The sequence below is a fragment of the Ictidomys tridecemlineatus genome, chromosome 7, assembly GCF_052094955.1.
Source record: "Ictidomys tridecemlineatus isolate mIctTri1 chromosome 7, mIctTri1.hap1, whole genome shotgun sequence".
NCBI lineage: Eukaryota > Metazoa > Chordata > Mammalia > Rodentia > Sciuridae > Ictidomys > Ictidomys tridecemlineatus.
This window is the reverse complement of record NC_135483.1, coordinates 167,542,471-167,555,593: the sequence shown is the minus strand read 5'-3', so window position 1 is coordinate 167,555,593 and position 13,123 is coordinate 167,542,471. Positions and strand designations below refer to the sequence as shown.

Here is a 13,123-nt window from a genome sequence, read left to right as displayed (position 1 = left end):
TTGAACATAATTTTAAAAATTTCAATCCCTGGAGCAAATTATATATTTTTTAAGTTTTTATTCACTTTTTAGATATGTCCTCCATCAGCTCATTTCTCCTACTCAACCCCTCATCCAATATACTAAGATATTTGACAGCTGCAGCAGAGTTGCAGATCCTTCACTTCTCCAGGTATTGCCCTCTAGACACTAAATGCCAAATAAAAAAGGTTCAACATATTCTTGACAGCTCTATTTGGGGCCTCTATTATTTCTAACCTACTAATTTCTATCTATTCATCTCTCCTGCTTTTCATTTAATCCAATAGCTTAAAAAGATGGCATTAAGTAGATCATATTATTAAATGTCAATTTATATGACACACAAAAAGAAAATGCTCTAATTAACTGAATTAATACAAATACTTACAATCTTGGGTGGCCTTAATCACCTTCTTCCTTGAGCTTATTATAACCCTTTTTTACCTAAGTACTATAGCTTGTTGCCTCCTACTTTCCAACTATTAAAAAGTTGTCCTTACTATTTAGGAACTCTAACATATTAATTTCTTTTCCACATTTGCTCTTTTCTTACTTTCCCTTTCAGGTCCTTTGCTAAAACTTCAAACACACAAAAATGTTGAGCCTCTTAAGTATAGATCTTTAAATTGTATATCAAATTGGCAGACTGTCAACCTCTCTTCTAATTCATCTATTCCTTATTCATGCATCTATTTCATTATTTAAAATACCATTAATTAATTCCTTTAAGTCTTCCTAAAACAAATTTACCTCTTGCTCATTAAAATTCACCAATTCTATTTTTTTAAATTAAGAGACATGGCAATACAACAAACAAAATATACAATGTCTACAGATGTTTAAATGGGATGTGAAGAAACCATTATAAATGGCAAACTCAAATAAGATTAAACGTTAAGCCAGGCGTGGTGGTGCATGCCTATAATCCCAGAGTCTCAGGAGACTGAGGCAGGAGGATCGAAAGTTCAAAGCTAGCCTCAGCAAAAAGCAAGGTGCTAAAACTCAGTGAGACTCTGTCTCTAAATAAAATACAAAATAGGGCTGGGGATGTAACTCAGTGGTTGAGTGCCCCTGAGTTCAATCCCCAGTACTCCCTAAAAAAAAAAATTAGTTAATTTGATATTAAATAACAAAAAAAAACCCTCTGAATCAGCCTGATGAATTTTAAAATAGTAAAAATAAACACCATATCTGATGTAATGATCTAAACTATATTTGATTTAATAACACAAATTGGATAAACTTTCAGACTCTCAGAAATAGTCAGATTGGGCCTAGGGATGTGGCTCAATGGTGGGATGTGTGCTTGGCATGCATGAGGCCCTGGGTTGAAGCCCCAGAACCGCAACTAAAAAAGCTGGATCAATCAATTTCAAAACACTCCTGAAGCCTCAAGTTATTTTTTAAAAATGCACATATAAAAAAAATTGATTCCAGAAGAGTCTAAAAAAGAGTGCTAAATACTGCTAAATTACTCAAAATCACAAGAGTGCTAAGATAGAAAACTTCAATGATCTCTTCAAAAAGAGGCAGAGCAGATCAAAACTTTTATCATTTTCATGTTTTTTTAAATTGCTTTTACAATTAAATTAGTTTTTCATTGCAAATGGTCCCCCCAAATAGAAATGATTATAGAAGCTATGACAAATACATGCCAACATTATAGTCATTCAGAATGCATACAAAGATCTAATATCATGAATAAATGCTTATTTTAATGCTAAAAGGGCAAAACCCAAAATTCTATATCTATTAGAATCACAGTTAAAATTAACTACAGGAAAATGTATTACAAGGAAGAATATAAAAAATTTTAATAGTGAAAAGCTCAGACAGTGGTGACAAGCTTAGGTGAAAAGGTTTGTTTTTCCATTTTCTTCCTATATTTTCATAAGCATGATTTTTATAATGCAAAAAAAATAACATTTAAAGTTTAATGTAAGAAATTTTTATGCCGGGATCAGTGGTGCATGCCTGTAATCGTAGGATGCTGAGACAGGAGGATCTTGAGTTCAAAGCCAGCCTCAGCAATGGTGAAGCGCTACAAAACTCAGTGAGACCATGTCTCTAAATAGAATACAAAACAGGGTTGAAGATATGGCTCAGTGGTTGAATGCCCCTGAGTTCAATTCCCGGTGCCAAAAAAAAAAAGATATTTTTATAAGGTTTGTTAGTTTTTTACTCTTTCCATTATTTTAAGTATGTTTGATATCCCAGTAAACATAAATCCCACCAACATAAAAAAAATTTAAAAATGGGGCTGGGGATGTGGCTCAAGTGGTATTGTGCTTGCCTGGCATGCGCGCAGCGCTGGGTTCGATCCTCAGCACAATATACAAAAAAAAAAAAAAAAAAGAAAGAAAAAGGATGTTGTGTCCGCCAAAAAGTAAAAAAATAAATATAAAAAAAAAATTCTCTTGGGCTGGGGATGTGGCTCCGGCGGTGGCGCGCTCACCTGGCATGTGTGCGGCCCTGGTTCGATCCTCAGCACCACATACAAACGGAGATGTTGTGTCCACCGAAAACTAAAAAATTAAATATTAAAAAAAAATTCTCTCTCATTCTCTCTCTCTCTCTCTCTCTCTCTCTTTCTCTCTCTCTCTCTCCCCTATCTTTAAAAAAAAATTTTCTCTCTATCTAAAAAAAAAAATTAAATAAGCCATGGAGCTATCAAATTCTATTTTTAAAAAAACAAAGAAATGTGAAATATGGCAAAAAAAATGGAAGAAATAGGACAAATTTTCATTTCAGGGCTGATTATGTTACCAAGACAATGAGTTTTAATAGAATCCATTCAGATTTTCTTTCCTTTCAAAGAGAAGATAATGATACCATAAAAAGTCAGAATCAATGAACAGCCTCATATTGAGTTTGTATTTTCCAAATCATACATGCACATTAACTCACATAATAAAGGCTGCCAGCATTACAAGATGGGTTATGTTTAAAAGTTCTTTATAGGCAAATAGGAAAATAGCATTTCTCACTTGTGAAATATGATTGATTGAAGATTCCATTCTTCGTAACTGGGATGCCTGGATATCCAACATCTGCAGGACATTGTTGGCCAAGGTGTTTATCAGATAGGCAACACTCGCTAAGGATTGGGTGGTGTAGGCTTTGGTTTCTTCTAGGGCTCGCTGCTTGTCTGCTGACTAAGGAGAAAAACAAGATCATTACTTCAAAGATAACCCACTTCTAGCCAACTAACCTATAAAAGTACTCACCAAATTCATTCTGGATTGCTGAATCTACACCCGCCATTGATAATGTTCTGAAAACTATCAGTATCATGTAAACCCAAAACTAAACTATTGACAGAGTTCATTGATATTTTCAAATTCAATAGATATATTTTTATACAAAGACAAATAAAATTTTAAAGCTATTATTTTAAAAATGAGACCCAGTATACATTTTGCACAATACCAGCAAATATATACCTTCTCAAAAATCACTGGTTAGAAAGGTAGCATTGATTTGAATATATAAATTCTAGCATACTTTTTTCTACTTTCCTGAATTCCTCCTTTTCTTTCATTCTAACACATGAAGTGTGACTATAATGTGGTTATATGTCTATTAACATATTAAACAATTATAAAATAATGATAAAAATGGTAATGATGATAAACAATGAAAAATTAAAATTAAAATAATGAAAGTATATTAAGTGTGAGAACTCTATGTGACATAAACTGCTAAGAATCATAAACAGAGAATACACAGCAAAAAAATAACTTAATTTTGTCCAAGATTGCATAGCAAAGCATATTCTATGCTGCCAAGTGACAAACACTATCTTCTTGTCTTGGTTCTTCAGAGATTTGGTGGTTCAGTAGGAAGTACATTAAGTCTCTGAACAAGAAATATTTTATGTTAACATCAATACTAACACCTACAACAATATGTCAACTCAGAAAACAGTCATAGTTCCTCAATTTTCTTACAAGGCAAAGGAAAGAAAGCTGAAAAGTTGTGAACATCAAGATAATGAACATCTCTAAAATATAAACCATTAAATGTAACAACTGTTATTTCCTTGAGTGATTTAACTGTCAAAAGTCCACTATTGGAGCTGGGATTGTGGCTCAGTGGTATAGTGCCTGCCTGGCATGTGTGAGGCACTGGGTTTGATCATCAGCACCACATAAAAATAAAAGTATTGTGTCTACAAATGTACACTTAAAAAAAAGTCTACTACTGTCCCAATTCTGTCTCTCCTATACAGTCTAGAAGAGCCAATAAAACTAAATATAATTTTTTCCAAAGTTGGGGGGAAGGAAACAAGTCAAATTCTACTGAAGTAGTTAACAAAATAGTCAAATGCCATTTTACCTTAAAAAGAATTAAGAATTGTCATTTAGTTCTTTTTCTTTTCTAATCCTTAGTATTCTTTTTATCAAAGCCTGAATTAACAAGACAGATTAGTGCAATTTGGAAGAAGGGAACTAATAACCACATAGTATCTACTGTTCTTCCTCTGAGATCAACCCAGAACCAAAAGAGACTTTGCTCACCAAAGAAAGGCAACTAGCAGTTCCCCACTCACTTGCCGCTATTTGAGGCATTTATTTGCAGGCCCTGAGCCCAGTTTGGTGGGCAGCTGAATTACCACACCTAGGCCTGGAGAAAGAGTCCAATTCACTTTTAACCCTCCCCAACCCAGGCTCCTGAGCAGCAGGAAGCCATCTGATACCATATTCACCCAGGGTCCTGAAAACTATACAGGCCCTGCCCCAGGAATTCTTGGGACCCATCCAGGAACCCCTACTCACTCTCCCACAACCCTCCCCGCAAGCATCTGGGCTGCCTACCTTGAGCAGCTTGACCAACAGAGACAACACCCCCACACACAAAAAAATAGCTGTGCACCCTGGGTATCCTCCAGCTGCCCCAGAAGTAAAAATAGTCATGCCTACCCATTTTGTCCCCAGAAAGCAGCCAGCCAACCTCATCCACCCACCCTTGGCCAGGGGAGCAGCTAGGTAGAACTTCCTGAGCAGACTGGCTCAAGAGGCCCCAAGAATTCACCCAGCCCCAGGCATGCTGCACTATACCCAGTTGAGGCTACCTGAATGACCCAGCTCTCATACAAACCAAGGGGTGGTATGGATACAAAAATTCTCAACAAAATACTAGCAAATGAGGACTGGGGTTGTGGCTCAGTGGTAGAGCATTCACCTAGCATGCATGAGGCACTGGGTTCAATCCTTGGCACCACATAAAAAAATAAACGAAATAAAGGTATTGTGCCCATTTAAAAAAAAATTAGCAAATAGAATCCAAGAGCTATCAAAAAGAGTATACAACATGATCAAGTGGAACTTTTCTTAGGGATAGAATTTTTATTTTTTTTTTTTAATTCTAGGATTCCACAGCACACCTGTTCATATCTGTTCTAAATTTCATAACTGTTGATACAAAGATGTTAAAAATTATATTATTAAAATCACATATTTACATAAAATTTAGATTGTCCTTATAAATTATAAAACTTAAATTACTTTAAGAAATTTAGTATGATATCCTATGGTTGAAAGTAACAAAATCTCAAATTTTTCATTTTTAGCTAATATTTGCCAAAATTTTTCACAGTAAGATAGTTTAAACAGATTATTTTAATTGAGTGCCATTGATTTTAGGACTTTTTAATGTATCAGATAGGGACATCAGTTTAAAAATAACTATAAATGATGTTAAAAGGAACTTGCAGATAGCTTCTAAAACAAAACAATTTATTTTTACATTTTTTATTTCAACAATTATTTACAAAATTAGCAAAGTCGCAAAACTAACAAATATCACATAACCTGAATAATTTTGAAGTGACTAACTAAGAAAACAAATCTAGCACTGTTTAGGGGTTGGTAGCTCAAGTCATGCTCCTTTTAATTACAGAGCATTTTTAATTACAATGAGGTAACATAGGCAAACAATAAATAATACATTTACACCAAATGAGAGATAAATATACATTGCATTGTACTGTATAAACAACAGTTTTAAAATAGGAAATGCAATTGTTGGCACCTACATCATTTAAGTCCACAGTACTCTTCATAATATCACACAAAGCAATTTGTAAATCCACCACCATATGTAAATTTCATGGAACACTGAGTTTTGGAAAAAATATTATCTATAATATTACTAATTCTGATTTAAATTTTATTTGTATTATACCTTTATTCACAAATTTATTTTGAACTTATAGTTATTCCTGAGCTTTAACTAAAAGTGGTTTATATCTAATTTTGTTTAAGAATTAAATAACATTTTTTAAAATAAATTAAATCAACACTGTGGGTCATATTTCTTTCTTTTCATTTAAAATTAAGGCTTCTAGAGCTGAGAAGTGTAGCTCAGAGGTAGACTACTTACCTGCCATTCAAGAGGTCCTGGGTTTAAAGCCCACCACCAAAAAAAAAAAAAAAAAAAAACGGATAAAATTAAGGATTCTGATCATTTATCAAGAAATACTAGGGGATGGGGTTGTGGCTCAGCGGTAGAGTGCTCGCCTAGCACATGAGAGGCCCTGGTTCAATCCTCAGCACCACAAAGAAGGAAAGAAAGAAAGAAGGAAAGAGGGAAGGAAGGGAAGGAAGGAAGGGAGGAAGGAAGGAAGGAAGGAAGGAAAGAAAGAAGGAAAGAAAGAAAGGGTGTTGTGTCCAACTAAAACTAAAAAATAAATATTAAAAAAAGAAATACTATGACAGCTTATATCTGAATATGAAAAAAGAATGCAAAGATAGTCCTGTAAGCATTACTATAGTCCCAGAGAACATGCACTCTGAGGGAGATAAACATTCTAATTGATGACCTCATTCAATGAACCAGAAGTAATTTATATATTCACCTTTGTTTAGCAATTATTTTAATTAAAAGAAGAGGCAAAATATGATCCCAATCTTCCCAATAAAATAAAAATGACAGTACGAAATTCTAATGATCAATGCCACACTAAAGAAGAGATGTGTGTCCACTAATTTGAAAAGAAAAAAAAAACAGTTTTCATTCAATATCACATATTAGTTTTCATTCAATATCACATATTAGGGATCTACAACATACAAGGGATGCTCAATACTGAGAATTTTTAAATATTCCATCTTCTATCAAAACCTATTTGGGAGAAGATTCACATAAATTATCAAGGTAAATTAAGCAAGGTGAACAAAAATAAAGTAGTACAGGTTAAATAAGAGTAATATGATGGGAAACAGGAGAAAAAAAAAAGCAGCTTGAGAACCTCAACAATGTCAAATGCTCAGATTTCTATCCAAGGAGGGAGAATTTTAATTGACAGACTACATACACAACTGATTAAAAAAAATAATTCTTACAAGTTATTTATATAGTATTTCTCTTTTTGATAATAAGGATTGAACCCAATGGCACTTTACTACTGAGCTAGGTGCCAAGTCCTCTTTTTATTTTGAGATAGGGTCTTACCAAGCTACCCTGGCTGACTTCAAACTTGTGATCCTCCTGACTCAGCCTCCCAAGTTGCTGTTATTACAGGTGTGCACTACACACCTGGCTTCCATACATCTTTTAAATAATGTAAACCATTTCATTAAAAACCTTAAGTAAAAATGTGTAATAAATGAGCCATAACCCCTATTAATCTTTTTTTTTTTTTTTTTTTTTTGGTAGCAGAGGCTGAACCCTGGGGCCCTAACCAATGAACCACATCCCAGCAGTTTTCATTTTTCATTTTGAGACAGGGTCTCACTAAGTTGCTTTGGGCTAGCTTTGAACTTGCAATCCCCTTGCCTCAACCTCTGGAGTTGCTAGGATTACAGGCAAGCACCACTGCACCCAAATCCTATTAATCTTTAAAGTAAAACTGTCAGGAAATTTTTACATCCTTATTCTTTGTACCAACAACCAAAAGAAGTAATTTAAGGTCGGGGGAGTACCAGGGATTGAACTCAAGGGCACTCAACCACTGAGCCACATCCCCAATCCTACTGTGTATTTCATTTAGATCCTCAGTGTTGCTGAGGCTGGCTTTGAACATGCGATCCTCCCACCTCACCTTTCCTAGCCACTGGAATTACAGGAATACACCACCACCTTTTCATAGAAGAAACACTTAATGAACCATCTCTACATATAAATGCAGTAGGGGACAAACGAGGCAGGACATGGAAGATAGCAGGAAGCAGTTTTATTTGGCTGCAGCCAGGTTCAGAGGGTATAGCTTTTGCTGTGATCAATTAATCTCCCTGAACCTGGAGTACAGGCAGTTTCAAAACTTTATACCCAGCGTGTAAGGGGAGGGGCTTCTACTCCCCTTTTTTCCCCTACCCCTGCCAGCTGTTACCTAGGAGCCCAATTAGTAACAACTTCTCTAATCTTTGAAATGTAAACACTTCTGTGAAGCCCCCTACCCAAGACCAGAGGCCTTGTTAAAGGATCTGTCTTTTTTAATCACATTCCACATATCCCAGGAGGCTGAGACAGGAGGATCCTGAGTTCAAAACCAACCTCAGCAACAATGAAGCGCTAAGCAACTCAGTGAGACCATGTCTCTAAATAAAATACAAAACAGGGCTAGGGATGTGGCTCAGTGGTTGAGTGCCCCTGAGTTCAATCCCTGGTACAAAAAAAAAAAAAAAATCACTAAAGATGTAATACAGGGCTGGGATTGTGGCTCAGCGGAAGAGTGCTTGTTTTGCACATGCAAAGCCCTGGGTTCGATCCTAAGCACCACATAAAAATAAAGATATTCTGTCCACCGAAAAACTAAAAAATAAATTTTAAAAAATTCTTTCTCTCTCTAAAAAAAATAAAAAATAAATAAAAGATGTAATACAGATGGCAAATAAGAATATGAAAAGATATTCAACATTACATGTCATAAAAGAAATAGAAATTAAAACAATGAGATTACTGCTATTAGAATGGCCAAAATTCCACATACTAACAACTCCAAATGCTAGAGAGAATGTGGAATGAACAAGAGCTTTCATTTATTGCTGGTAGAAATGCAAAACAGTACCACTACAATGCAAGATAGTTTGGCAGCTTCTTATAAAACTAAACATATTCTTAACCACATGATACAATAAGCTCCTTGACATTTATTCAAATGAGCTGAAAAGGTGTGCCCATACAAACTTTGGTGCTACACACCAAAGTTTATAGCAACTTTATTCATACCTGCCTAAACTTGGAAGCAACCAATATGTCCTTCAATGGGTAGATGGGTACAAAAGAATATTATTCATCAATAAAAAGAAATGAACTCACAAGCTATAAAAAGATATGGAGGGGGCTGGGGTAGAGCACTTGCCTAGCATGTGTGAGGAACTGAATTTGATTCCCAGCACCATATAAAAACAAATAAATTAAGGGGCTGGAGTCGTAGCTCAGCAATAGAGTGCTTGCCTAGCACTTGTGGGGCACTGGGTTCAATTCAGTACCACGTATAAATAAGTAAATAAAATAAAGGTCTACCAACTACTACAAAAATAATAAATTAATAAAGATATCGTATCCATCTACAACTAAGGGAAAAAAACCTCACAGGTGAACCATTTAAAAAAAACTAAATGCATATTACTAAGTGAAAGAAGCTAATTGGAAGAGACTATATAGTTCCAATTAAAGAACATTATAGAAAACGGAAAACTATAGAGATAGTAAAAAAGTCATCAATTGTCAAGGGCTTGGGGATGAACAGGCAAAGCACAGTGGATTTTTTAAGACAAAGAAACTATCTTATATGATTTTGTAATGGTGGCTACATGTCACTGTACATTTGTCAAAACCACAGAATATACAACACAAAAAGTAAAACCTAATGCAAACTATGAACTTTACTTAATAAGATATATATTATTTTGATTCATCAATTGTAACAAATGTACCACATAAATACGAGATATTAATAACAAAGCCGGGTGTGGTGGTGCACTCCTGTAATCCCAGCAACTTGGGAGGCTGAGGCAGGAGATCACAAGTTCAAAGTCAGTCTCAGCAACTTAGTAAGGCCATAAAACAACTCAGCAAGAAGACCCTGCCTCTAAATAAAATATAAAAAAGGGCTGGGGACCTCGCACAGTGGTTAGGCTGGGTTCAAGACCTAGTACCAAAATATAAATATATATATATATATATATATTACATATTACTAACAGTGGCAAGGGGGAAGTGACTCTTTATTTCCATTTTTCTGTAATCTCAAAGCTGGCATAAAACTAATGTCTACTTTATTTAAACTCTAAAACCAATAGAGTTAAAGACATAAATCCATTAAAAAAAGAGGTGATACAAGTGATGGATCAGGAAATTCAATGAATAAAAATTAAAATAAACAATAAGCAAGAAAGAAGTTTCAACCTTGCTAAATAACAGTTCCACACTTAAAGCCTGGAATCAAACATGGATAGGCTCTGCCATTTACTAGCTGTGAAACCTTAAGAAAGATTTTTAAACACCTGTAAGTATTTGCCTCTTACTAAGCATTAGCCTCTTAAAAGTTTAGAGGTTTTGATGAAGAACATCACAGCATCATACTGGATCCATGTGTTTGAAATTCAAAAACCTGGGTCAGGTGGTGGGAGGTGTGGCTCCATCAGTAGTGTGCTTGCCTCACACGTGTGAGCACTGGGTTCAATCCTCAGCACCACATAAAAGTAAATAAACAAAATAAAAACAATGAGTCCATGTACAACTAAAAAATATTTTAAAAAAACAACTTGGGTCAATTCTAGAATAATTGATTTAGAATCTGTATTCTTACAACATATCTGGGTGACTTATATGCACATGAAAGTTTGAAAAGTCTATTGGAAACCTCATTCTCCCACATCTTTTAAAAAGAAGATGAGATCAATATTTTATCTTTACAGATTGCTAACATTAAATAAGATAAAATATTTAAACATTTAACAATTAGAAAAATCTTGAGAAAAAAGTATTGATTATTAAAAGTGTTGACTATTAGCATAATAATAAATAATTGTTAATAATAATTTATTAGCAATTGAAAGTGAATCAGAGAGGTTAGCTCAGTGGCAAAGCACTTGCCTAGTATGTGCAAGGTCTTGGATTTACTCCCCTGCACTTGGGGAAAAAATTAAAATAAAGAAGTTAAATTTCAGGTTAAATTATAAATTAGCAGCCCTTTTAAAAAATAACAAGCAAGCCCAGCGAAAGTAAAGCAAAGCAGATATTCACAAGAGGTTAACATGTTTGGGGGATATAATCTTTCTTGAAAGCAATCTGGCAATATGTACTAAATGTCTTTAAAATATTCATACTTTTAAAAGTCAATTCTGGGAAACTATGCTAAACCATTAAATGAAAGAAATGTGTACAAAGATTTTTGTTCACACATGCTCTTTGCAATTACTTATAATAGCAAGTGTAATAAACTCTATAGGGAATCATCATAAATTAACTAAACTTTCCCTCCATCCCATACTCTTAGGTCTCCTTCCCCTGCTCCTGGATTATAGCAACAACAGATTTTGTAGCTTCCCTATGAACTTCCAGGTATTCAAGTTTTCATTTTCAAATATTTAAAAATTCATTCAACCTAAATCAGAATTTTACTTTTCATTCCAATTTTCCAGCTCAGATCTAAACTGAAAGATCCACAAAAACGAAAAAAGAGAAAGAAATGTTTTTTTCATTATTCTTCTACCATGTTTTTCCATTCTTCTTACTCACTTCATTATGCTGCTTCTGGCCTGCTCCTCCAGGATTGGAAGAGCAGGAAATAGGAAACAAAGAGTATGAGAGAAAAAGTACCAAGGTCTTATGTAACCATATTATAGCAATCTAGTATCAATGCTGTATGCTAATGCCAGATTTTGACCCTCTCTTTTAGTGAAGCATTTATGAGGTCTTCAAAGACCCTTTTTAATAAGATGATGCAGCCTCTCGCTAACATTCTGTACCTTCATCTGAGCTTAGAAGGAGCAAAACAATCTCTCAACAGGCAGGTTTTTTGGACAGGATTATTAAAATATACCTCTATCTCAGCTACCTCATTCTCTGTAACTTAGCCCCCCTACCCTAGGGTATCTCAGCATTTTTGTCCCTCCAAACTCTAGAAGTAGTAGGTCCTCATATTTTATTCCAATTGTCTTTAACCTTCAAGCTTTTTACCAGCAAAATCAGGCAATAGTTTTCTTCCCCACTCTCATACCATCCCCAACTTAGACAAGGGACAAGTTCTCACAAGAATTTTCTCCCTGAAATCCATCTCAGGCATTTCTATTTATCAGCAAGGCTCAAATTTGGTATGAAATTTCAACATCCCTTTCAGCAGACAACCCCAATTTCTATGACTGATTTTCTCAAAATTCCACTGACTTGGTCAAAAACTGAGAAGCACAATACTTCTTCAACTCTCTTTTAAAAAATTCTTATTTAATTACATATAATTATTAATATGCATAAATATGGAGAGAGAGAAGTTATAGAAGAGTCTCATCCTTCAGCAAGTTCTACATGACTGATTTACCACTTCCTTAAAATGTGGAAGTAATTGCCTATTGGAGCCTAAACTGTAACTCCAAGACAAAAGTAAAAGTCCACTTTTAACATTGCATTATATAAACAATTACATAAACAACTATCCAAGAATCCAACAATAAAGGGTTAAATGAATTTGACACAACTATATCAAGAAATATTTGGTATTAAAAATTGCATCTGGGGCTGGGGTTTTGGTGCTCACCTAGCATGCACGAGGCCCTGGGTTCAATCCTCAACACCACATTAAAAAAAAATAAACAAAATAAAGGTATTGTGTCTAACCAAAAATAAATAAACATTTTTTAAAAAACTTGCATCTGAAAATTTTTAATCTGAACAATCGTAATGTGAAAGAAAAAAGTAATAAAACTATTTAAAATATTATATAGTAAAATCCAACAGAAATGCACAATATTTAAAATACAGTAAAACCCAAAGATAATGCACCTGCAATAACATGCATATGAATGTAATGCAACCACTTCCAGAACCTCCAATCAACACGACCTCGAATTGTATGGAATTTAATTTTTAATGACTCTATTCATGGGCTGGGACTGCAGCTCAGCCACAGAGCGCTTGCCTAGCATTCATGAGGCAC

The 13,123-nt window shown here is 34.6% G+C and overlaps 1 protein-coding gene across 39 annotated transcripts in view; it reads right to left on the bottom strand.

Annotated features, from left to right (window-relative positions):
• Positions 1–13,123, bottom strand: part of Abi2 (abl interactor 2) — a 196,664-nt gene that overhangs the window by 88,725 nt on the left and 94,816 nt on the right. For all 39 annotated transcript variants that reach the window (XM_040294769.2, XM_040294771.2, XM_040294773.2 and 36 more), the window contains one exon: positions 3,009–3,176. In XM_040294769.2, the coding sequence (XP_040150703.1) occupies positions 3,009–3,176 (168 nt within the window). The remainder of the gene's footprint in view (positions 1–3,008; positions 3,177–13,123) is intronic.